The sequence below is a fragment of the Ambystoma mexicanum genome, chromosome 9 (genome assembly GCF_040938575.1).
Source record: "Ambystoma mexicanum isolate Mex_15411 chromosome 9, UKY_AmexF1_1, whole genome shotgun sequence".
Classification (NCBI taxonomy): domain Eukaryota; kingdom Metazoa; phylum Chordata; class Amphibia; order Caudata; family Ambystomatidae; genus Ambystoma; species Ambystoma mexicanum.
Window position 1 is genome coordinate 836741327 of NC_090931.1, and position 24272 is coordinate 836765598.

The following is a 24272-nucleotide window of genomic DNA, read 5'->3' on the forward strand; positions in this document are numbered from 1 at the left end:
ACAATGTGAAAGGGTGGGACATTACCACGAGTAATCAATGCATGCCCTGGCAAGGCACATTTCATGCAGAACCTGCCCTCTCACCCTGCACATGACAGCCACCAACCCACAGGACTAGGCCATGCAGAACAATACAGTAGTATATCTAGTGATGCATATTGACCGAACAAGTAAGTAATACACACACAGAGGACTGCAGGAACCACAATGCATAGGAACACATACCTACATGTCACAAAGACAATGCAGCACTGGCAGACATTGCATGTAATCTGGCAATCATGTATGTGAAGCCCTAATGGAAGGAAAACAGAAACCGCAAACATGCACAAGACCAACCAATCACCCATTAGGGCAGATGCATGATAGCAGCGCACAGGCCCAACACAGGCAACCTGCACCCTACAGTGCCATTCACAGGCCGTGAAGTTGACGACTGCTCGACAATGCATACATACCCGCATATCACATGACACTACATTCATCAACTGGGATGGAAAACCTTGTTGTGCAACAATTCTGAAAAAAATGCATGAACATAGTACATCACCATGCCTTTTGAAAAGGAAACAGCCACAATGCACAGTGCACAGTGACTGACACCTGTTACCTTTGCTCTTACATGTGACTGTGGATACCCCAGCTACCATGGCTATTGACACCTTTGCACAATCCATGTAGGCCACAGGAGGTGGCTTACAATGAGGCACATGTCAGGACCAGGCTGTGCATAGAGCAGAACTTTGGCCTGCTGAAGGGTCGTTTCCGGTGTCTACACCAGACCGGAGGGGCCTTGATGTACAGGCCGGGGAAGGTGGGACAAATATTTCTTGCCTGTGCCATGCTGCACAAAATCTGCCCCAGGCGAAATGTCCCCCTGCCCCCGATGAGAACATGCTGCCCCCAGAACACAATGACTCACTACTTGCAGGTGCAGTGCTGCTACACATTGAGTGGAAGGATCGAAGGGATGATTGTCTGGTGCAGCAAGAACTAATAGACAATTGAAAGTCTCCTAAAAGAGAACTAAATTAGAGAAAGAATCTAAAAAGTAATGGGTGCTTCAGAAATGTTGAGATGAGGTGATGAGGCGAAGCAAAGCCGGACAAAGGATTGGCAATGGAGTAATAAATCATTTGTAGCGAACAGAGCAACGAAAAATGAGAACAACCAGGTCGGGGAGAAGAAATAAGTTATGGAACGCTATACTCTATTATGAAAAATGCACTGAAAAGACCCATTTCTGAAGCACTCTAGAGATAGATAGGGAAGGAAATTTGTGTATAATTTTGTTTTTTCAAAAAGTTTGTACAAACTAAATGAAAATAAAAAAAAAAAAAAAAAATAGACAATTGATTCTGATCTAATCGATAATCACTTGCTGCTCAACTTTGTGATTTATTAAATGTGTGGCTATGTACAATCACACAAAAAGGAATGCCCTCGTATTAATTCAACTAAACCGTAGCAAAACAGTATTTTTTGTTCATTGTATGCTCTGAAGAGTTTTTCAATAGTAATTGCAAAAATTGTAAATACATTAAACACAAATTAAAGGAACACGCAAGGTCAAAATGTGTAAAAAACAAACTAAAACATATAAATACCACTGTGCCCTAATCCAAAGACACCAACCGTAAAAACACAGTGAATGAAAAAAACAAAATTAAACCATATTACCGAACATCATGAAGAAAGAAAAAAAGAGAACAAAAACTCAAAGGCAACATAATACTATTTAGAGTATTGGGTTGATCTCCTGTGCCAACCAGTATGCCCTGCAACTTTACCAGTTTGAACCTAAAGTCACTAAAAAACTAAGCAAATATTTATTTATATTTATTTTTTATATTTATATAGCGCACAAAAGTGGCCCTTAGGCATCCAGGCACTGGATATTGCAACCCAATACTCTGTGCCCCAAATGAAAAACATCCTGCCTTTTTTTAATAAGGTTTTCCCTCTGTTGTCTGAATTTGCAGAAGGGGATATTATTCAAGGGGATTTTAATTCAGTTGTTGATGTTAATCTGGAGATATTGTGACATTCTTCCCGAGAGTATGTTAGGAACTCCAACTCTCTACAATGAATATTAGAACACATCATAAAGATGAATGTGATTAAGTATGATTTTTACACATTTTCAATACATATTATAGGACTGATATGATAATGGCCAGACTGGGTCTGTTGATGGGATAGCATCTTCTAAAAATTATATGTTACTTACCGTAGTGACTAACTCACTCCTAGTCCATAGTCCCCTTTCCTCCATACTGTATGGGCCTCCCTCGCTAGAGACAAGAAATAGAACCTTTTTCACCAGAAATAATTGTCTTCCCCTTTAAATTTAGATGCACGAGGGGCGTGGCTCTGGGAGAATGCGCTCCCGTGACTCTACCCACTGGCATCACTCCTCAGTTCCCTTGCGTTAGCTATATAACAATTTCCTAATGACACAAGGTTATTCAGGGGAGGAGGGTGGAATGTATGGAGCCAAGGTAACTATGGACTAGGAGTATGTTAGTCACTACGGTGAGTAACGTATAATTACTCCTACGACCCATCTCCCTTCCTCCATACTGTATGGGTGATTACAACTGAATGAAGCCCTGGGGAGGAGAGATGCCCCTCTAGGAGAACACGTTTTTCAAAACTGCCTGGCCAAATGATGCGTCTATTCTGGCGCTGGCGTCCAAGCAGTAGTGCTTGCAGAAGGCTGATAGAGAAGCCCAAGTAGCCACCTTGCTGATTGTCTGCCATGGAACGTGTCTATGGAAGGCCACCTCCGTGGGCGTGCAAGTTTGCTGGCAAAGACATGCATTGCCCCTCATACACTTCCTTGATGGCCAACACCATCCACCTCGTTATTGACGCCTTGAATGCTTGGCTGTCTGGTTTTGATCCACCGAACGTGACGAACAAGGCCTCCGATATGCGTAAGCTCTTAGTCCCGTCCAGGTAAAATCTCAGAGCACATCTGACATCCAGACAGTGCAAAAACTTCTGTGCCTCATCCTTCGGATTAGAAAAGAATATTGCGAATACTATCTCCTCATTGAGGTGAAACAATGACACAACCGTTGGGAGAAATGAAGGGTGCATCCTTAGCACCACCTTGTCCAGTTGGTAGATGGTTCTGATGCCACAAGCGCCTATATCTCACTGATCCTGTGCGCTGAGGTAAGGCCAACCAGGAGAGCAGTCATTATAGTAACCAGCCTGATATCCGTTGATGCCATGTTCTTGAAAGGCTTGTGGGCCAGAGCGCCCAGCACCATGTTAAGGTCCCAGACTGGGTGTGGTTGCTTGACTCGGGGGATACAATATGGTCAGACCTGCCAAGTGCTTCTTGACCACCAGATTGGGGGAGGTGGAGAGGTTATCTACAGGGTTTTTGTAAGCCCCTATGGCCGCCAGATAAGTAGGACAGGTGTCTACCTGCATACCTGAATGCGCCAGGTGGACCGAGAAAGACCGCAAACGGTCTAGAGTGCACGCCAGAGAATCTTTGTTGGTTGCCTTGGCCCAGTGACAGAACCTGGTCCATTTGCTTCTGTACTGACTCCTGGTGGAACTGCTTCTTGCCCCTTGAATGATAGCCAAGTTGTCCTGTGACAAGTGCAGATGTTTTAGGGTAACGTGTGCAGGCACCAAGCTGCTAGGGCTAACTTTTGCAGAGCAGGGTGAACCACTGTACCTCACTTCTGGGATAGTAGGGGGCTGGTCCAAATGGAAGGGGGATTGGTGGTTGATTTGACAGTTGGAGGAGTTCTGAGTACCAAGGTCTGGCTGGACACAGCAGCGCTATCAAGATGAGACAAAGCTTCTGCTACTCCTTGACCTTGCAGATGACCCTTTGGATCGACGAGGTAGGGAGAAAAGCGTATGCCCACATGTCGTTCCACTGAATCTGCACCACATCCCCCATAGAGCCCCTGCCTTGTCCCATCCAGGATGCAAACTGTTGGCATTTCCTGTTGCTCAGGGTAGCGAATATGTCTACTTGAGGATTGCCCCACCTGAGGAAGATTTCCCTCAGGATCCCCTCGTTTAACTGCCATTCGTAGTTGTCGACCCCCAGCAAGCTGAGTCTGTCCGCCTCCAGGATGGACTCCCCCAGGAGATGGACTGCTGATAGGTAAATGTTGTTCAACAACGCCCTTTCCCATTGTTAGGCAGAATCATATGCAGTACCCTTTGGGAACACCACACACAATTAAGACTACAAGTGCAAGTACAAATTCACTTTTGGTACAAGCCTGTACTACACAGTAAAGCGGTAGCGATGGCTGAGCAGCCAGACTTATCTCAAGAGTAAAGTGAGCAGTAACAGAAGTTACACAAAGGACAGCAATTGCTATGGTTCAAACAAACACTGAGTTAAGGTTTCTGAGTAAAAGAATATACACTTATTTACACAATCATTTGTAAAACAGTTCACTAAGTAAAGCAGCAGAAAAATCACAATCTTAATATACTACACAACACCCAATCAAATCTGGATAAATTAAGCTCAAAATGAAGTATGAGCAAGATGGCATTGCAGCAATTTAAAAAGGGAGGGAAAGACAAGCTTATACAAAATTAAGCAGCACCAACAAGTAAATAGTCAGGGCAATCTAGAAAAGGCTTACTAAAATGAGGATTCAAATCAATAGGCCTTGGGCCAATGTTAATGGTTCAGAGTCTTTGATTAGGATCACACAGTTCAGAGTAGTTTGCGGTTAAGTCTTTGCCAAGAGTTCGAATTGAAGTTGGTCGGAACAAAAGTTACTTAAAAGAGTAGAGAAGGACAAGCCCTCGGATTGGCGAAAGATTTAAAACACTTTCAACGCTGTCGGACGGAACGAACAACCGGGTTTGAACAGTACCTTAGAAGAACAAGAATGCTGTAGCTGAGGCAGAAGTTCCTGGCAGATCTTGCAGGCTCACGGTTCCTGAAGCGCCTGTTGGACTGACACGAAGGAGGAAACCTGGAGGGTCGGGCACTGCCCAGGGAGGAAACCAGCAGCAGACAAAGCAACAAATAAAATGTGCGCTCCTTAAAACCCAAAAAGGGTCCAGTCCTCCTGGCTATCCGGTTCATTGCAGCGGTGCACAGCAAATTCAACCAGGGGAGAGAGGCGTTGCTTGGTGTTTGGCGAACTGGTTGGTCTCACCAGCTCAAGGGAAGAAGATTCCTTGCAGATCTTCTCTGTCGCCGAAGTTTAGGGGATTCAGACCCGCAGCAGGGCTTCACCGAGAGGTTCAGTAGTTGCAGCAGTCCTCTTCCTTCAGCTTCTCTTTGGTTCTCTCGATCCAGTGGCGACTCTGCCTTCCAAGTCCCAGAGACCTGCTTTTTATGCAGTTTTCCCCCATTCACACAGCCTGGCTGTCAATCAGACAGGAGGGTGGCTGTCCTGGCAGGACAGTCACCTAGCCATTCAAACAAGAGTGTGACTTGGGTCTCCAAGGAGACCCTGTGCAGGGGGCCTAAAACCCCTCCCTCACATCCTGTCTACCCAGACTCTCAGGTGCCTAAGGAGGACTTCTGGGCAGAAGCCTGCCAAAAGCCGGCGAACAAAGGAACCAAACCTGGTTTGGCACACAGAGTAAAACACAAGAAAGACCTTTACAAAAAGAAATGGCGAATAAGCCCAGCCGGAACCAAATAAAAGTAAAATGGGTCCAGCGGATTAAAGTTCGAGGCTACTAACATAGCCTAAAACAGTACCAAGGCTATTTTCATAGACTGCGGTGGGAAAAATATGGTAGATACCACTGCCACCAGCCAAATCTTAAAAAGGGAACGAAATAATGTTCCATGAGAGACAGACAAAAAGGGATAACTATTAACCCTTTCCAGTACTCTATGTAACATAGTTTGTACTGGGTCTGTGAATTTAAAAAGACTAATAAAGTCAATGGCAACTTTACATGTTCTGGGAGACAGTAGTCAGTCCCAGAAAATGGAGTTTAAAGTGGGAAGTCTGAAAAAGACAACCCTGTGTCACTGCACTAAAGGTGCCATGTGACACACAGTAAAAAGATGATGCCTATGGAGTAGACGAGGCTCCACAGTCTATGAACACAAAAATGTTAAACACACAGCAAACCACATGTAAGAGTGGGAAAAAAGGCTCACACCCTTACCAGGTGAACAAAATTAAATCCTAGATATCCTGCAAAGCTGCTGAGGGATTCAGTAGGTAAGGGAAATTAGCCATTCTGGAGAAATCTCCATAACACCCATATGTCGATGGACAGCCAGCAGAGGGGGTGGGGGTCTGGTACGCCCTGCTTGTTGATGCAATACATTCATGTGGAGCTGTCTGTCTGAATACAGACAGCTTTGTTGCTGAAAATGGGGAAGAACGCTTTGAGAGCATGCCAGATCGCCATCATCTTGAGCCAGTTGATGTGTTCTAGCTGTTCCTGCTTTGACCAGATTCCGTGAACAGTGTGGTTGTTCAGGGTAGCCCCCCATCTCTCCAGAGACAAATCCATGGTAATGGTATACTCTGGTATTGGCTGTCTGAATGGCCTGCCCACTAATAGGTTAGTCTCCGTCCTCCACCACGAGAGGTCCTGGTGAAGGTGCTGTGCTATGGTGACCAGAGCTGCTTGGGAGCCTGTTTCCAGATTCCAAAGAGGCTGATAAATGTAGCTGCAGCCTCCTCATTTTGAGCCTTGTGTGTGGCACCGCCAGGAGACAAGCCGCCATAACTCCCAGCAAGTCTTGGTACCACCATGCCGAAGTTACTGATCTGCTGTGGAAATGCCCTGTGGCCTTCTTGATTGCCATGATCTTGTCTTTCGAGGGGAAGATCCCCTCCACCCTTGTACCCCAAATTAGCCACAAGAATGATAAGGACTGAGTGGGAATTAAATGTGATTTCTTGAGGTTGATGGAGAACCCCAGTTAGTACAGCATGTGCATAAGAAAGGCTGTCGTGCACTGAACTCCCTCGGGCGACTCTGCTCGTACAAGCCAGTCGTCGAGGTATGGCTAAAGGAGGTGGCCGTCCGCTCTGAACAGGACTGCCACCGCATTCATTCACCTTGTGAAGACCCTCAGGGCCGAATTGAGGCCAAATGGGAGGACCTTGTATTGGAAATGAAAGCCCATGATCCTGAAACATAGGAAGGAACGATGGGGCTCCCAAATCGGGACGTGCAGGTAAGAATCCTTCCGATCCAGGGAGCACATCCAGTCTCCCCCACACTCTGTCTCAGTTATCAAGGCTGCCGTAACCATCTTGAACTTTTGAAGGGGTAGGGAAAGGTTCGATGTTGAAAGGTCCAGGACAACTCGCAGGCCAGCCTGGTTCTTTTTCTGTATGGCAAAGATGCAGGAGTAGAAATCCATGCCTCTGTGTGAGGTTGGGAACTTCTCCACTTCCTGGCTCGCAATGAGCCAGCGTATCTCTGCCAGAAGAGTTGCCGTCCCTATCTGTGTGGCAGGGGGGGGGGTGGATGGAGGTATAGGTAGTCCGAAGCCTGAGGAAACCACTGAGAAAATCCATGGGTCCGCGAACCTTGCCCGCCAGGACTAAAAATGAAAGGCAATCCTGCGCCCACTGGAGAACTGTGAATCTGGATGGCACCGTCACTGTTTTTTCCCTTCTGAGGATGGTGCCTGGGAGGGGGACTGGAAGAACCCCATGTGTCACAATTTGTGCTGCTTCCATCAGTGCTGGCTGGGCGACCTGTCGCGCTGCCTACTACAGTGTTCCTGGAAGCCCCAGAAACCACTAACCTCAGTAAGAGCGTGGGTGATTCTGGCTAAAGCTCTTAGACACAGGTTTAATTAATATTGCCAGGGAATTTGCTGTTTTGGGAGCTTTTTTTCTACTTGTTGAGCTCCCGTCTGTAAATGAATGGAACTAGTCCCCTCCTTCAAATGGCAGGTCGAGAATGCGTTCCTGCACATCAGGTTTAAACTTGGTTGCCTTAAGCCATGCGGTCCTCCTCATATTATTGGCCACACATACATCTCTGCCTGCCATGTATACATGTGCCATTATCGACTCCATGATGTCCTGGGCCACTATCTTTGCCTCTGCCAGACATGTCTTGAATCTCTCCTAACTGTGTGCCGGAAGCTCGGGAAGTCATTCTGCTATCTCACTCCATAGTTTTTGGTTCACAGCAGATAGCATGGCATCAGCATTAGCCTGCCGGAGATAATCTGACAACCAAATGCAGATCTGGCAGTAACTCACAATCCAGATTATTAAATGTGACATGTCAAAAGAGGTCAAAAAAACTTCTCCAGAGCCTGGAAAGCCATGTGCTAAATTCAGTGTAGAATATTGCCAGCATTGAAGGATCTGACCGATTTCTTTTTTTATAAATCTGGAACAAGCCATTCAAATAGTTTTCACATTATAGGATCCCCTATTACTTCAGTTAAAAAATGAATGCAACAGAAATTCTCTAAATGCGTCCCATAGGCCACGCTGACAAATCCCCAATATGTAAGAAGAAAGGCATTAATTTGTTAATTTGATTTTATAGGAATTGGATATGTGTTGTCTCATTTCTTTTACACATGGTCATACTCTGCTTTTGGGGTACCTAAGTATGTTTCTGTTTCTTGTCTGCAGCTACTTGCCCAGCCGGCGGAGACTCAGGAAGAACTGTCTGCCAGACAACACATCGCTGACCAGCTGGAACGACGCTTCATTCCACGTCCTCTTTGCAAGAGCTCCCTGATCGCAGAGTTTAACAGCGAATTGAAAATCCTGAAGGAGGCTGTGCACAGCGGCTCTGGTAAGGGATGTTCTTTCCTGTTTCTCCAAGGCTATGTGGCTCGAACAGTGGGCTTTATAGGTTGTAGTAAATTATCAAATTGTACAGACTCTTCTCAGCCTTAATTATGCCATCTTTTTGAGTTGTGTTTGTTGCACTGCATACTTATTGCCTTAGGATGTCTGCAGTACCTGAGCTTCTCTGATGTGTCTTACTAAATGATGGGATATTCATTATTAATCATAAGCACTAGAATACCTCTGCACATGTTCGGTTTCCTGGAACACATTACAAGATGCTGATTTTGGCTAGTTCCCATTACACAAGAGGAACTTTCTGTCAGGTTGGAGGGACGTTTCTCTAATGGGAAATAGGTGCTTCATTGTGAGTAGGCTAGAGGACCTTTCTGCTTCTCCATGTTGGAGGGTCATTTTTCTAATGGCAAATAAATGCTTAATTGTGAGTAGGCTAGTTCCCATTAGGCGAGAGGACCTTTCTGCCTCTCCAGGGTGGAGGGCCGTTTCTCTAATGAGAAGTAGATGCTCCATTGTGAGTAGGCTAGTTCCCATTAGGCGATGCTTCATTGTGAGTGGGCTAGTTGCCATTAAGCGAGAGGACCTTTCTGCCTCTCCAGGGTGGAGGGCCATTTCTCTAATGGGAAATAGATGCTTCATTGTGAGTAGGATAGTTCCAATTAGATGAGAGTACCTTTCTGCATCTACCGGTTGGAGGGCCGTTTCTCTAATGGGAAATAGATGCTTCAGTGTGAGTAGGCTAGTTCCCATCAGATGAGAGGAACTTTCTGCATTTCCAGGTTGGAGGGCCGTTTCTCAAATGGGAAATAGATTCTTCATTGTCAGTAGGCTAGTTCCCATCAGACGAGATGACTTTTCTGCCTCTCCAGGTTGGAGGGCCTTTTCTCTAATGGGAAATAGATGCTGCATTGTAGAGGAACTAGAATTTGCCAAGGATGTTTTGTTAAGAACTCGGGGTAAAGTAAAAAAGCAACTTCTCAACCAAGACTGGATTGATAAAACTGTGCAAAGGGCAAAGTACAAACTAGCCCTTCAGTTGATTTTGGAAGGTAGTGGGTTGAACCACCTGCCATCATATATGACCAAATTCCCCTGTCCATGGTATCAGAATCTTTTCCTTAGGTTTAGATTGAATATCTTACCAATTAGCAAAGTACTAAATGAGAGAAAGATGTTGGGTGTTGACCCTCCTGCCTGTCGTTTCTGTGGTCAGGCCCCCTTGCCTGAATCGCTTGAGCATCTAGTAATAGAGTTCCAATCCTTAAATACCCTAAGGAAAAAGTATTTCTATGATATTGTAAAGAGTTGTACCTCATTAACGCAAAAGGATTGGTGGAATAAATATCCTTCTGGTTGGTGATAACAAAATCGCCATTATAGGGGTTATGAAATACATGGAAGAAGTTTTGAAGCTGCCCAATAATAAGCAAATGGCTGAGGTACTGCGAAGGAGGAGGATGAAATTGTAAATTGTAATTTGATCAAATAGGGGAAAACAAATGACTATGATTGTAAATGAATGACTATGGTATGGACTGCATTGATTTTCATGTGATGGAAATGTATTGTGTTAATATGTTGTGTTTGAAATAAACCACCAACCATAATAAAAAAAAAGAAAATAGTTCATAAAATGAGCAATATATTCCTGGGCCAAAGATTGGGTACCCAAATTAATAAAAGATAGTTCATGAACAATTGCATAAATCGCCTTTTTATGAATACAAGTAACCTTATTAGAAGGGTATTCATTCGGATCATACCCCATTCGGAGGAACCGTTTAGTAGCCCGCTTATCCAATTTATAAACTGTGGTTGCTATACCGCCCTGCAATTGTGCCTTAGTTAGCTGATTATTTAAATTAAAAAACGAGTTGGTAGGTGCATGTACCAATTTAAGATAAATATTTAAGTTGCTCAAGTTCAGCACACAATTAACAGTGTTCAATTTTGCTTCCAGGTGCACAAATTCAATTGGGGTAAATAATAGCCATTTAACAAGAGGTTTTAGACAGCGTTTCTTTATCATGCCCAGCTTAACAGCATGATTGGTGGCCCAGGTCTCAGCCCGACATAACATTACCTGGTGAATTTTAGATGTATACAAATTAAATAAAGAAATGTGCCACGTGTTCCCTGGCAAAATTCAAGATTACCGCTGTTAACTGCCGTACCATCACTTCCAGGTTTTGCAGATGAATATCCCAAGTTAGGTGATGATCAATTGTAATGCCAAAGTAAACATATGGGGTGACTTGCTGTACAGGTTGTTCGCCAGTCTTCAAAGCAAGCTTCTCAGTATGCTTGATGTTACTAGCATGAAAAGCAATAGACTTAGTTTTAGAGATGTTAATAGAAATACCATTTAGAGTGGCATAATCATGGAGTTCATTAAGGGAGTATTACAGGCCATTGGGTGTATAGTCAAGGAGCACAATATCATCGGCATACCCTAACCACTGGATCCTATATGCCCCCAATCAAGGAGGCGATGCCTTGCTTGAGCTCCAAGCATTAGTCAAATCCCCAAGATAAAGTTTAAATAATATAGGAGCCACAATGCATCACTGTTTAAGGCCGACATGAAAGCAGTGTAGTAGGATAATAACTTTTCAGATGACTACAAGCTCCTTGTTTGTAGTTAGTATATTTTGTGTTTGAATATATGCTTTATTTCAATAATCATTTTGCATAAACAATGGTATATGGTAAAACGATCAAGCAAAAAAATAACTGACAGTGGTGCTCCGGCTATCTAAAAATATGGGACGAGGCCATGTGCGTCCAGGGGATGTAAAATATTCCCTGAGTACCAAAGGTGAGACAGTGAGATATGTGCAGTTTTGTGAAATTACACCCCAAGGCTAAGCAAATGAAGAACAAACTCAAAATAATCTATTAAAAAATGACAAGATTATGAACTCACCCCTAATTTCATTATGCAGTAGAACTGATTGTTGCTGTTAAAAAAACGAATAACACATTGTCCTAGAGGGGTGTCAACTACATTTAAGAGACTTCCCCCAAGTAGTCAACTGGAAATTCTGCTGTAAAACAACTCACATCATTCGTCAGGACTAAGCACCAGGGAAATACCTGGCTAATTTTACTGACAGACAACTTGCTTAATTTGCTCACCACCATCTGACTGCTGGTGCTGAACTAATAATTTACCTCATGCTGATACAGATTTCTCTGTGCGGCAATATCATAAAGCTTCTCTTGCCTTCTCAAGACAATCTTACATGATGAGAGCAGACTGCTTGCTCTGACACGCTATGTATCACTTCCCTCCATAAAAATAACAGTGTTATTACTGTTTAATTACATCATCAAGTTCCATCACATAACTAAAATATAAGGCAGGCCCTGATTTAATCTTTTTCTAACACATTATATTGAGTTGGGTTTGTATTTATATGCCCAGCTACACCTGTTCCATTACAGCGTTTTTTCACAGATCTTCACATATGTCAAAGGTTCACATTTAGTAGTTAGAGGATATTATACAACCCTGGCCACACTGTCTTGTCTGATACTTTTTAAATGACTGTACACCACGGCAAGTATACTTTTGTACTCTGTAAATGTAAGCAATATCTTTTCCTACGGTAACAGGAGTTTTGGCCGCAGCAGATTCCATCGAAAGTAGAATTCCTTGAATTTTTTAAATAAGATTTTCCCCCAAGTATATGTGGGGGGTGGGCTTATGGTAATAGTTGATGTAGAAGTGTTAAGAGGAGAAGGCACTGCGGGGCATCTCCCCCCGCATATATTTGTGGTACAATCAACCAGTAAAAAAAAACAAATTCGACAAAGCCTTTTCCGCCAAATTACTTCCTACACACTTTACAACTGTCTTTTTCATTTGCCAATGTGGGTCTCTTTTTCCTGTACATTGGTTTAGAGATTCCCATTGTCACTGGATTATTGCCAGTAATGGACTCCTTTTATCCTTGCAGCCTACCAAGGGAAGACTTCAATCAGCACAGTTGGCACCTCTACTTCTGCATACCGCCTCAGCCTGGCCACCATGTCTCGCTCTAACACAGGCACCGGAACAGTTTGGGAACAAGATAGTGAGCCTTCCCAGCAAGCCTCTCAGGACACGCTGAGCCGCACAGACGAGGAGGATGAAGAAAGTAAGTACCTATGTAGTAAGGGTTCTTTTGCAGTTTAAAGAAATATACATTTTCAGCTCAAACAAATGTGTGGCATTTACCTCCTGTAAATGTACTCTGTGCCAGTGCAAAAAGCAGAAACAATGAGTCAGTAGCATTTACACTATATTGTTGAGCTTTGTGACAAGAAATTGAAGAAATATGAGCTAGAATAATAACGTTTAATCCTATTACATTGCATCTGGTTATGATATGGCAATGGTATTGAGATCTTCCTTTGTTTACAATTAAACCATTTATCTTATTTTTTATTTCAAATTGTTTCAAACTATTGATTATTATGTTCAATGGTTAATTGTTTGCTATTGCTGCTAACGTACCACAATACAGGTTTTGTCTTGTCTGGCACATTTTTAGATATGTCTGGTGCAGCAGAAAGTCTCACTAAAGATCAGAACTCTTTTTGGGAACTTGCCAGGGGCTTATAAGAGCTAAACATGTGTCCCTTATGAAATCAATCTTCCAAACTCCTAAAAGACTGGCATCTGCTTGGAATAAGATGGGGCTATTACCAAGGAAAATGTCAAAATTAGAGATGGATGATATTCCTGTGAGTACTAGCTTTTGTTAATTATTTCCAGGAATCAATGAGGTCCACTGCTAAAGTTCCTTGGAAGTCTGTTAATAATATTCCTTGAACTTGAACAGAAGCCACCACAGGAATTTAAATAGCACTATCCTTGGCTCCATCTTATTTGCCCTCGGACATATTAGTCACAGACGATAATGAAATGGCGTTTAACATTCCAAATATATTGGAAATGGGGCTGTTAGCCACACAAAAACAAATCGGATGTGACCTCTCAGTTACTTGAGTTAAAACAATTCTTTCAGCTTTGGAAAGGAGGTGAAGTTGACTTCAAATATTTGTGATTTCAAAGCTTAAAGCTTTTTAATAGTTCACTCAAAAATTGTATTGTCCCAAAAGATGGCTAATAATCAAAAACATACATTACACATATTTTTAAAGAAAGTTCCTATGTAAAGTTTTGAGCAAATGATTTATTTATTTAGTTTATTTATTTATTTGAATTTGTATAGCGCACATCGGCCCGGGGGCATCGTGTCGCTGTTACAGTTTGCTCACGTACATCTTACAGTACAAGAAAATATTACATCAGGAATGTAAGGCAGTAAAGGAAATGTTACATCAACAAGGTAAGGCAGGAAAGTATGTTAGCATATAGTAGACTCATTTGGTACAGGAATACAATACAACATGAGAGTACAGCAGGAAAGTACCATCCATACGTTACAGAACAGTCAATATGTGGAAGAGGGTGAAGAGGCGGTTAGTTAAAAAGAATGGTTTTCATCTGTTTGCGGAAAGTGGTGTAGGAGTTTTCATTTCTTAGTGCAGTGGGTTGAGTGTTCCAATTTTTTGGTGCTAAGTGTTGAAAGCTGGACCCGCCTGCTTTCTTCCTTTTGAAGGTGGGTACGTGGATCTGGTTGGTCAGATGGGATCTTGTGGGTCTGGTGGACGAGTTGAGTGTGATCCTTTCAGATACGTAGGGAGGGGCGTCAGCATAGAGGCATCTATGTGTGATGGCCATGGTCTTGAAAAGGATGCAGTCCTTTACAGGTAGCCAGTGTGCCTCTTTCCTAGCCTGTGAGATGTGTTCCCTTTTGGGAATACTCACTGCTGCTCTTAGTGCATTATTTTGTGTGATTTGCATTTTGTTTAGATTTTGAGCAAAGATGACCAGAAAAAGCGCATTGCAGTAGTCCAGTTTGGTGCCTACTGTAGCTCTGGCTATTGATAGGCAGTTTTTAGCGCAGAGGAAGGGTTTAACTGCATTGATTATCTTTGTGGTGAGTGCGGCGGAGGAAGCTATGGCATTGACCTGACGTGACATTGACAGAGTTGAGTCGAGGTATACTCCTAAGATTTTGACTGCTGAGGAGACCATGATGGTTGTCAATGTTAAAGGTTTTGAATTGGGATGGGAGTTTGTTTAGGGTTTCCTTGGTGCCTACTATGAGGATCACGGTCTTATCTCTGTTTAGAAAGAGGCAGTTGGCTGCCATCCAGGTTTGTATGGCTGTGTAGATCTTAGTTAGTGCTGTAGCGTCTTGTTCATAGATGCCTGTGAGGGGGAGTAGGACTTGGGTGTCGTCGGCATAGTTGGTGTAGGCTATGTCACGACGATCCAGGTCTTTGAAGAGTGGGAGGGTGAATATGTTGTACAGTGTGGGGGCTGTACATGAACCCAGTGGGACTCCACAGTGGATGGTGGTCGGGGTGGCGCCGGAGGAGTCTGAGAAGACTTTCATGAGTCGACCCTTGAGGAAAGAGGTAACCCAGGCGATGGCTTGGGGAGAGAAGTGGGCTTCGTTTTTTAGTTGTTTGCCTAGGATGTCGTAGTTGACCAGGTGAAAGGCAGCGGACAGGTCAAGCAGGAGCAGAAGTGACGGTTTACCTTTGTCCATGATGTCGCCTAGTTGTATTTTAAGATCGAGTAGCGCAGACTCAGTTCTGTGTCCTGAAGCCTTATTGTCTTTTTCCTAAAATGTGATTTTCTTCCAGGTATTGCTGGATTCGCGTGTAAGCCACTTTGTCCAGTATCTTGAGCAGGAAGGGGATGGTGGTGATGGGTCTGTAATTATTAGCGTTTTCTGGGTCTAGGGTTGGTTATTTGAGAAGTGGAATGCTTGATTTTATTCACAATTTCTAATACTTCTAATTCAGAGATTTCTCTGAAATTGAAAGGTGTGATTGGGTCATGTGTGACCTCTGTCTCAGTCTCGGTGTAGGAGGCTGATTGGGTGTGCTGAGTGAGGTTTTTGTGGTGGTCCAGGATTTTCTTCTGAAGGAGCTCGATTTTGATTAGAAGGGCGGATTGTATGGTGTTGCACCATGTTTGATCTTTAACAATCTCTTGGGTCTTAGTGATTGGTGTGGATAGTTCCTTGAAAATGGCAAAGAGCTCTTTCGATTCAGAGCTGGCATTGCAGATTCTATCATTATAGGATGTGGATTTGGCTGTAATGATGGCTTTTTGTATTGTGTTGCCAGTGATTTGTATGAGGATAATGAGGAGGCGTTAGGGGAACTTTGCCATTTGTTCAGTGCTTTACGTTTTTTGGTGCACAGTTCCTTTAGTTCTGATGAGAACCAGGTGTTGGAGTGTTTGATGTTTTGGGCTTTTTTCTTTTGGAGGGGGGGGGTGATGATGCCTATCGCTGTAGTGATGGTGGATTTGTAGATGTCCGCCAGTACCGCCCGTTCTGGAGGGTAGGTTGGAGGTGAGAGTGTCTAGGTAGGGGAGAATCCTTTCTTTAGTGATGTTTCTGGCACTTCTAGCCATGGCTGGTGGTGTTGGGCTGAGTTTTCTTGCTGTAGTGGCATGTGTAGGGATGAGGAAATGTATAAGTGAGTGGTCCGACCATGGGATGGGTGTGATGGAGCTGATGTCGATGTCGCAGTTGTGGTCTGCCACCCAGTCAAGGGTGCGTCCTTTGCAATGTGTAGGTGCGTGGATTTTCTGAACGAAGCCTAGTTCTTGGAGTGCTTGAGCTAGGGCTATGGATAGTATGTCCTTCTGGTCATTGAATCCCAAGTTGAGATTGCATAGGAGGATGGTTGTTGTGGGTGTTTTTAGGTTTTCAGCTAGGAGGTGTATGAGGTTGTCATGGAAGTCAGATATGGGGCCTGGTGGGCGGTAGGCTAAATTGAAGGTGATGTTAGTGTTGGAGAATAGCAAGATTTTGGCTGTGAGGGAGTCAATATTTTCTTCGAGATTGGAGGAGGATTGTCTTATCTCTAGGTGGTCCTTGACTATGAGGGCTACTCCCCCGACCTATGGTTATGGGTCTGTCCTGACCAATGATGGTGTATCCTTCAGGAATAGCTAGTGAGAGTTAGGTAGCTTTCTTCAACAAATCTGTAGACAATGCATTTATTGTGCTAGATCTGCATGACTCAATCTTTTATAAAACACTTTGTTGGCCTCAGCACTTCACACAAATAATGAAAACAAGCCTAATTGACGCAAATGTTGACCACTCCAATTGACGAAGTATAGAATTGTCACAAAATACCACTCATCTATCAGTGATACCTAACTACAAAGAGAAGCGTCAGCAATGTGCACATTTCTTTATCGTGAAAATAAGCGATGCTCAAAGCGTTTAGATGGGAGCATCCATTTTGTCATTTCAGGCAGCCTCCTCAGCTAATGTTAAGCTCTGTCCTGGCAGCACTAAACAAGCAGCAAAAGCCCTCTACTGGGAGCTTTTGCTTACAGCAGCCAGGGCAGAGCTGTACATGGAGGAGGCTGCCTTCACGTTCATTTTATGTTTGCGGTGCTCTCCAAGCCCAGGGAAGCACAGAAAACATAAAATGAAAGGCAAAAAGCAAAGGCGCCATAATTAAAAATACAATGTTGTTGTATTTGTGATTGCCGTGGTTGGAAAACCACGGAAATCATAAATACAACAACAATGAATTTATGACTGTGGCAGCTTTCACTTTGAGTCTCATGGGCTCCCTGGGGAGCTGATGAGACTCAAAGCGAAAGCCGCCGCAGGCAGAAATACAACGTTGTTGTATTTGTAAATGCCCCATGTCAGGGGAGCCCAGGAGACTCAAAGCGAAAGCTGCCGCTCGAAGAAGCCTGGGAAACGTAGAAAGAAAACCACAGCATTTACAAATACAACAACGTTGTATTTCTGAATGCGGCGGCTTCAGCTTTGAGTCTCCTGGGCTCCCCAGGTCGAGGGAGCCCAGGACACCCAAAGCGGAAACCGCTGCAGTCAGAAATACAACGTTGTTGTATTTGTAAATGCTGCTTTCTTTCTGTGTCTAAACATAGAAAGAAAACTACAGCATTTATAAATACAACAACGTTGTATTTATGTTTGCTATGGCTTCAGCTTTGAGTCTCCTAAATACAACATTATAAATGCTGCGGTTTTCTTTCTAAGTTAGAAAGAAAACCTCAGCATTTATTTTGCAGTGCTTTGAAAAAAGAATGAAATTTAAAGTACTTACCAGCAGCAACTTGTGTTAATCTCTGCTCTCCGGCAATAATGAAGCAAAAGCCACCTGCTGGTAGCTTTTGTTTATTACAGCTGGCTGGCTTTTGCTTCATTAGTGCCACAGGGAAGAGATTAACACAAGCACAGGAGGCTCATACATTTCACAAAATGGATGCCCCCTAGTGCTTGAAATGTGTGACTTTGAGCCTCATTTGCTCAAAAGTTTACATAGGAACTTTCTTAATCTTAATAAATATTTTTTATATATATTTTTGATCATGGCCCATCTTTTGAGCCAATAACATTTTTGAGTGAACTATTCCCTTAACTAAAATGCTGAAGCCGGCACCAAAATGTCCAGCAACTTCTCTTTCTTAAAATAGCTGTTTGGAATCTAGGTAGCTTTCTTCAACAAATCTGTACACAATGCATTTATTGTGCTAGATCTACTCTACATGACTCAATCATTTATAAAAACACTTTGATGGCCTCAGCACTTCACACAAATAATGAAAGCAAGCCTAATTGATGCAAATGTTGACCACTCCAATTGACGAAGTAAAGAATTGTCACAAAATACCTCTCCTCTATCAGTGATACCTAACTACAAAGAGAAGCGTCGGCAATGTACACATTTTTGTATCGTGAAAATAAGCAAAATAAAACAAGGGATTGAGGATAGGGACCTGCTTAATTAGATCATCTCCCATGTTGGCTTCAAATCATCAGCACATTGTTGTATTTGATGAATTCCCCAACAGCCTAAAAGAGGGCAAAGCCAACCATTTTTTTAGGAAACCCTCTGAGGACCCAACTGATCTAAAAAACTGCTGCCCGATAACCTGCCTGATCTTATGGCTTAATCCATTGGGTGCTGTATAGCAATGCAACTATGAACTGCACCAAAGCAATTTGTTTTGGCTTCATTGTCTACTTATGGAACAGGTTGACAGTTTCCTTTAAACAAACCCAAAAGTGTTAGATCATTTTTTGCCTTAATCCTACCAATCAACATTCATGTCCCTATAACTCACAAAAATAAAATGTCTCTTCAGGCTCATATTAGTCTTTCAATTTATTTTATTCTATACAAAATATAAAAGTACTGTAAAGCATCAAACATTTTTTTGAAAACATCAGTCTCAGACCTTACCACTACCAAACACCTTTAGTGACAGCCTGCCTCTTGGTCATTTATAAGTGTGTTTGTCTGTGGCTTTTCTGTAAGCAAGACCGTGGGGAACAAAGCAGTAATTTCCCTTAAACATGATTTACAAACTAAATCTTATGTTGTCAACATAATATGGAATCTATTCATTTTCTCCTATTGGCATTTTATGTTTCAGCAGCTCCACCATTACATTGTGGCTTCCTCAGGAGCCATGTAGATTTTGTTAATCTTTGGTCATCCAGGTTCATTCCATTCACCAAAACCAAATATAGTAAACCATCTGTTGACCCCCTGCTCCTTTATATCATTCATTTCATTATAAGCAATCACTTACGCATTCACAGTAAATGTAGAGCCCTGAATGTCAGACATATATATTTTTAAGATAGGCCATTATCGATTTCTCATTAAAATATTATCGTTTCAGCTTTTTGTGAATTTAGAGTAACTTCTATAATGATATATGGGTGAGATGAGTAAAAGAGGGCTAACTTCCATCTAAGGTGGATCCCTCTAACAAAGTTACCACTCAGTGCTTCTTACGGTAATAAAAGTAACTATATTGGTTAAATACACAATGAAAACCGACACTGGTTTTCTCAGCGTCTATCATTATTGGAACGCATATGATTTGTCATAGTTGCCTTTCTCTTTGTGTGTTACTGCGACTACATAGCATCTCATGTTCTAATGAGCCATAACATAAATGGATGGCATAAAAGCCTTGAGTAAGGCTGTAACGCCTTTCTTTCACGCCACGGCTGATTTTCAGTCATTTGGGTGTCGGAGAGGAGGGTCGGAACCCAACTTGTGTTTCCGCCACCTGCCTTCCTCTCCGCTATACAAATCCTCCAGCATTTGCTCCGGCATTATTTTCATGCACCAGCATGAAGTAGGCGGACCTCATAAGGATCTGTTGTTCATGGTGTGCCTCCCATGCTCAACCTAGTAGTTACTCTACCGACTGCACCCTGGCAAACACTTTAGGTGGAAGAAGCAGCCCCAAAGTCACCCTTCAATCACATGGCTGACTGGTCACATTCCTCATTGACACAGGTATCATGTATGCAAGTAACTTCCGCTCTGTGTCAAGGAATGTGAGGTTGAGGCCCTTATGGGTACAGATCTAGTAGTGGTTTGCGGCAGCGCCATTGGAACGCATGGGCAAGGTTGCCTTCACCTTAAAGCAAAGGAAGAGCACACATGACAATCACATGGCAGTGATGTGCCTGCTGAGCTTCTGTATTGCCATGTTCTGAGTGCTCATAGAAATGAACTACATTGTGCAACAACTGAAACTTTAACCACGGCAGTGACCAAGGAGGCCTCCCCCGACAATCTGAAGAAACGATTTCCTGGGTTGTTCTGTGGCCTGGCGAAACTGAGAAGCCCACCAGTAATGTTGCACACTGACCAGGTTAGGCCTGTGGCTCAACACCAAACAAGAGTAGGAGTGCACTTCCAACAGAAATGTCTAGTCCTAATGCAAGCTTTCCAGCGATAATGGATCATTGAATAGTTCACAGTGCCGATTCTGTGGGTGTTGCCCTTACTAGTGGCTTTCAGGAGGACGTCGGGGTCCCTAATGAGGCTATCAACAGAGAGATATCCCAGGCCCAGAAGACTGGGATATATATCGTGCAGCTGTACAAAGCAACACCAATCTGAAAACTCTACCTCCTTAAAAGTTATCATCAGATAGATATTCACCCCCCGAATCCCTCTACATAACAACCTTCTTAATCATGGTGGGACTCTTCAGGTAGAGGCAGCTACATTTTGGGATAAAGACAGCAGCTGAAATTTCTCCAGAAACTATCCAACAATTCCTCCTAAATTTCCCCAACGCTTTAAACTAAAGCAATGATACTCTTGGTTTTAGGATGCCCCAAAAAGTCGTGACAGAACTCTATCCCAAGTGTGCCAAGCTCTGAAAGGCACAGGCTTACACTGAACACGGCAACATTCAAGCTGGATAAGCATAATCTCCACTTCTATGGTGACATTTTTTCTGAAGCTGGCATGAAGCACAATCTCAACAAAGTAGAAGCCATAGAACACCTCCGATCTCCCATGTTGGCCAGTGAAGTGTGATTGTTTCTTGGGATGGCGGAGTACTGTGCTAGATCCATGCCGAATTAGTCAATGCAGACCACACCTCTCTGAAACGTGACAAAAAAAGATATCAGGAACCATTCAACACTATAAAGTGGACTCTGGTAGAGGCAAAAGAACTTGCATACTTTGTCCTTGGAAAAGAGACAGACCTGACACCCTAGTTAGGCTCGGGCCATAATAGCCCATCCATCAGGAGGACTAGGAGAGCCAAAAGTTATAGTTACCTACACCAGAAAGCATTGTATCCTACCAAAGTCGCTTATTCACAACCAGAAAAAGAAAATCTTGCAATCGTATGAGTCTGCAAACACTTCTACCACTTTGTGACAATGAAACGTTTCACCACAATCACCATGGTCATGGACCACCAGGCTCTGCTATCCATCTTCATCAATCCGAGGATCAAGGTGCAACCAAGAATAAAGAGATGGAGGATCCGATTGCTGGAGCTCGACGATCGCATAGTACACAAACTAGGCCACAAAGATAACTGAGCTGATTACATGTGACATTACATGTGACGCCAACCACAAAGCCGGGTAGATAACGAACTTGAGAAAATGGGTGAGGAGTACATTATTTACACTGCATGACGGACAATACTGCCCACCATCTCACCCACTGAAATTCAGGAGACGTCCAACCTTGACGTGACATTCCAAAAGCTCAAAACCGTGATAAGTAGTTTGAAGTTCAAGGATGCCAGGATGTCAGTGGTGGACCCAGTGGGAGTAGATCTGAAAAGCGATGGATGCCCTCACGGCAGTTAGGAATGTACTTGGTCCGGGAGACATGGATTGTTGTTCCCAAAAACATGCAATAATGAGTGGTGGGCACAGAACATGAAGGACAACATTGCATATCACAACCAAACAATTGCTGCACAGCTAGGTGTGGTTTCCCAGCAACAACGTGATCATGAGATAGACAGTAAGAACCTGCACACTGTACCAGGTGGTGTCAGAAAGGGATCTGCTGGCTGCTCTGAGCTCTCAGAGCTCCCCATCGAAGTCTGGCAAAGGGTCACCCTTGAGTTCTGCGGGCCTCTGCAGAAAGGAAGCTATTTACTTGTAATTGACAAATATTCTAGATTCCCAATAGTCTGAGAGGTCATCCCCACGTGGTATCCCAACTAGATGAGATCTCAGTGAGTTGTTGTTACCAGAAGAAGTCAATTTCAACAACTGGCCACCATTCAGCAGCTATGAGTTCACACGATTTGCGTGATACCTTTGATTCAGACACCAGAAAATCACACCACTGTGGCTTCAGATCAATGGGATGGCCGATAGGTTCATGGCCACCATTTAGTGGGCCATCCAAAGAGCGGTAGCAGAAGAAATGCTGATGTAACTAACCCTCTGATGAGTTCTCAGACTTAACAGAAATACCCCACACAACAACACAGAACACTACCCATTGGTCTCATGGTCGGCCAACAGCTTAGATCACGTCTCTCTGGGAACTAATCAGGGGTCAGGGGACAAGATGAAGACAAGAAAAGCAAAAGCTAGCTGATGCTTCAAGTGGAGGATAGAGTAATTGTGAGCAATGAAGCACAAACAAAAGGAAGGCACCCATTGATTGTCACTGGTCTGAAAGGGACAATAGAGACGTTGCCATCGGGTGAAAAAAAAGTGGCCCGCAGCACCGACATTTTCAAATGAATCAGCAAGGAAGGAAGTACCAATCGGGCAAATCCAGCACGGCAAGTGCAAAGAGTTGAACACGGACAGGCGGTAATCGACCTGATAATGACACAACCAACCTAGAAAAGAGAGACCCAAGTCACGTGCAGCGATTCGTCATGTTCCTTCTTGGCCCTTGTGTGAACGTTTAGGCAGCTGAAAGAAATTAAGAACTTGTTGCACAACCCAGTTAAATATATTCACACTTGAAATTGACTGTGAACGTCAGGTGGAACTGTTTTTATTTCTCTCCTACAACTTTACCAGACGGATTAAAAAGATTCAAAGAACAAGAATATAATGTTTGTATAAGTAGGTCAAGACTGTTTTCTGCGTTACAGTGGAGTCATTTGACATATGTACAACTTAATTCCCCCCTTTCTAACTGAAATTCTTTGTTTTTAGGAAACAAACATTTGGACATTTCATATTTAGGACCCTGAGGAAAATCTCAGCACGTTATCACTTTATTGAGTGCCCGCTTGTGTGATTTTTATGTGGGTTCTTCAATGGGGAGCAGTACACTAAGGGCCAATGTAAGTGATTTGTAAATAATGAAGTTCTCCTGCCTCAAAGTAGTATGGAATTTACATGGCGGCTGACTAATGCAGATTCATGGTCATGCTTGTAGCCTAGAGTGGCCTAGCTAGCTGCTTGGCACAATCATAAACCAGGAGCTAGTGTCGACTCCCTAGGCCAACTGGTGCCATACAAGCATATCTGTGTGACTTTTAACTATGTGCCTGCCAATGTGTAAAAAAAGAGCACTATAACAGGCCTACAAGACATTTGGGGCCGATTCATGGAACAAATGTGCACCGAAAATCGTGGCGCAAGCTGGCGCAAGCGTGAAAAAGCAAGCGCACATGCACGATTCATGGAAGGGCCTGCGCGTGTATTCCTCGGGATGTGCACCAAATCCGTGCGTGGCGCACATGTCATTGAAACATCCAGAACGCCATGCGCGACGCACACAGCGAAAGCACACAACGTTAGCGTACACCCCAAAAAGGGAGCGGAACATGGGCCGGAACACGCGGAATGGGGAACAACGCATGAAAAAGAAGGCGTAACTGGGGAAGTACTGCAGGGACATACACGGAACGCCCACACACACGCGAACAACACGTATTCATGGAATCGAATACGGGAAACCCGCGCACGGCAAAAGACGCGCACAGGCCTAAACACGTCCGCCACACAAGGGCAGGCGGTAGCGTCCCTGCGCATTACAAAAGTGTGTGCAAACAACTAACACATATATATAGCTACGATGAATGTCCCATTATGTGTCCCCCTAGGAGAAATGTCGTGTCACACAATGCACAGGCATCCCATAAACGCAAGAAAAAGTGATAAGCGA

General features: G+C 43.5%; 1 protein-coding gene across 21 annotated transcripts in view; it reads left to right on the forward strand.

Moving 5' to 3' along the window:
- Positions 1–24272, forward strand: part of UNC80 (unc-80 homolog, NALCN channel complex subunit) — a 3486058-nt gene that overhangs the window by 3118516 nt on the left and 343270 nt on the right. For all 21 annotated transcript variants that reach the window (XM_069615884.1, XM_069615886.1, XM_069615890.1 and 18 more), the window contains 2 exons: positions 8592–8757; positions 12734–12913. In XM_069615884.1, the coding sequence (XP_069471985.1) occupies positions 8592–8757; positions 12734–12913 (346 nt within the window). The remainder of the gene's footprint in view (positions 1–8591; positions 8758–12733; positions 12914–24272) is intronic.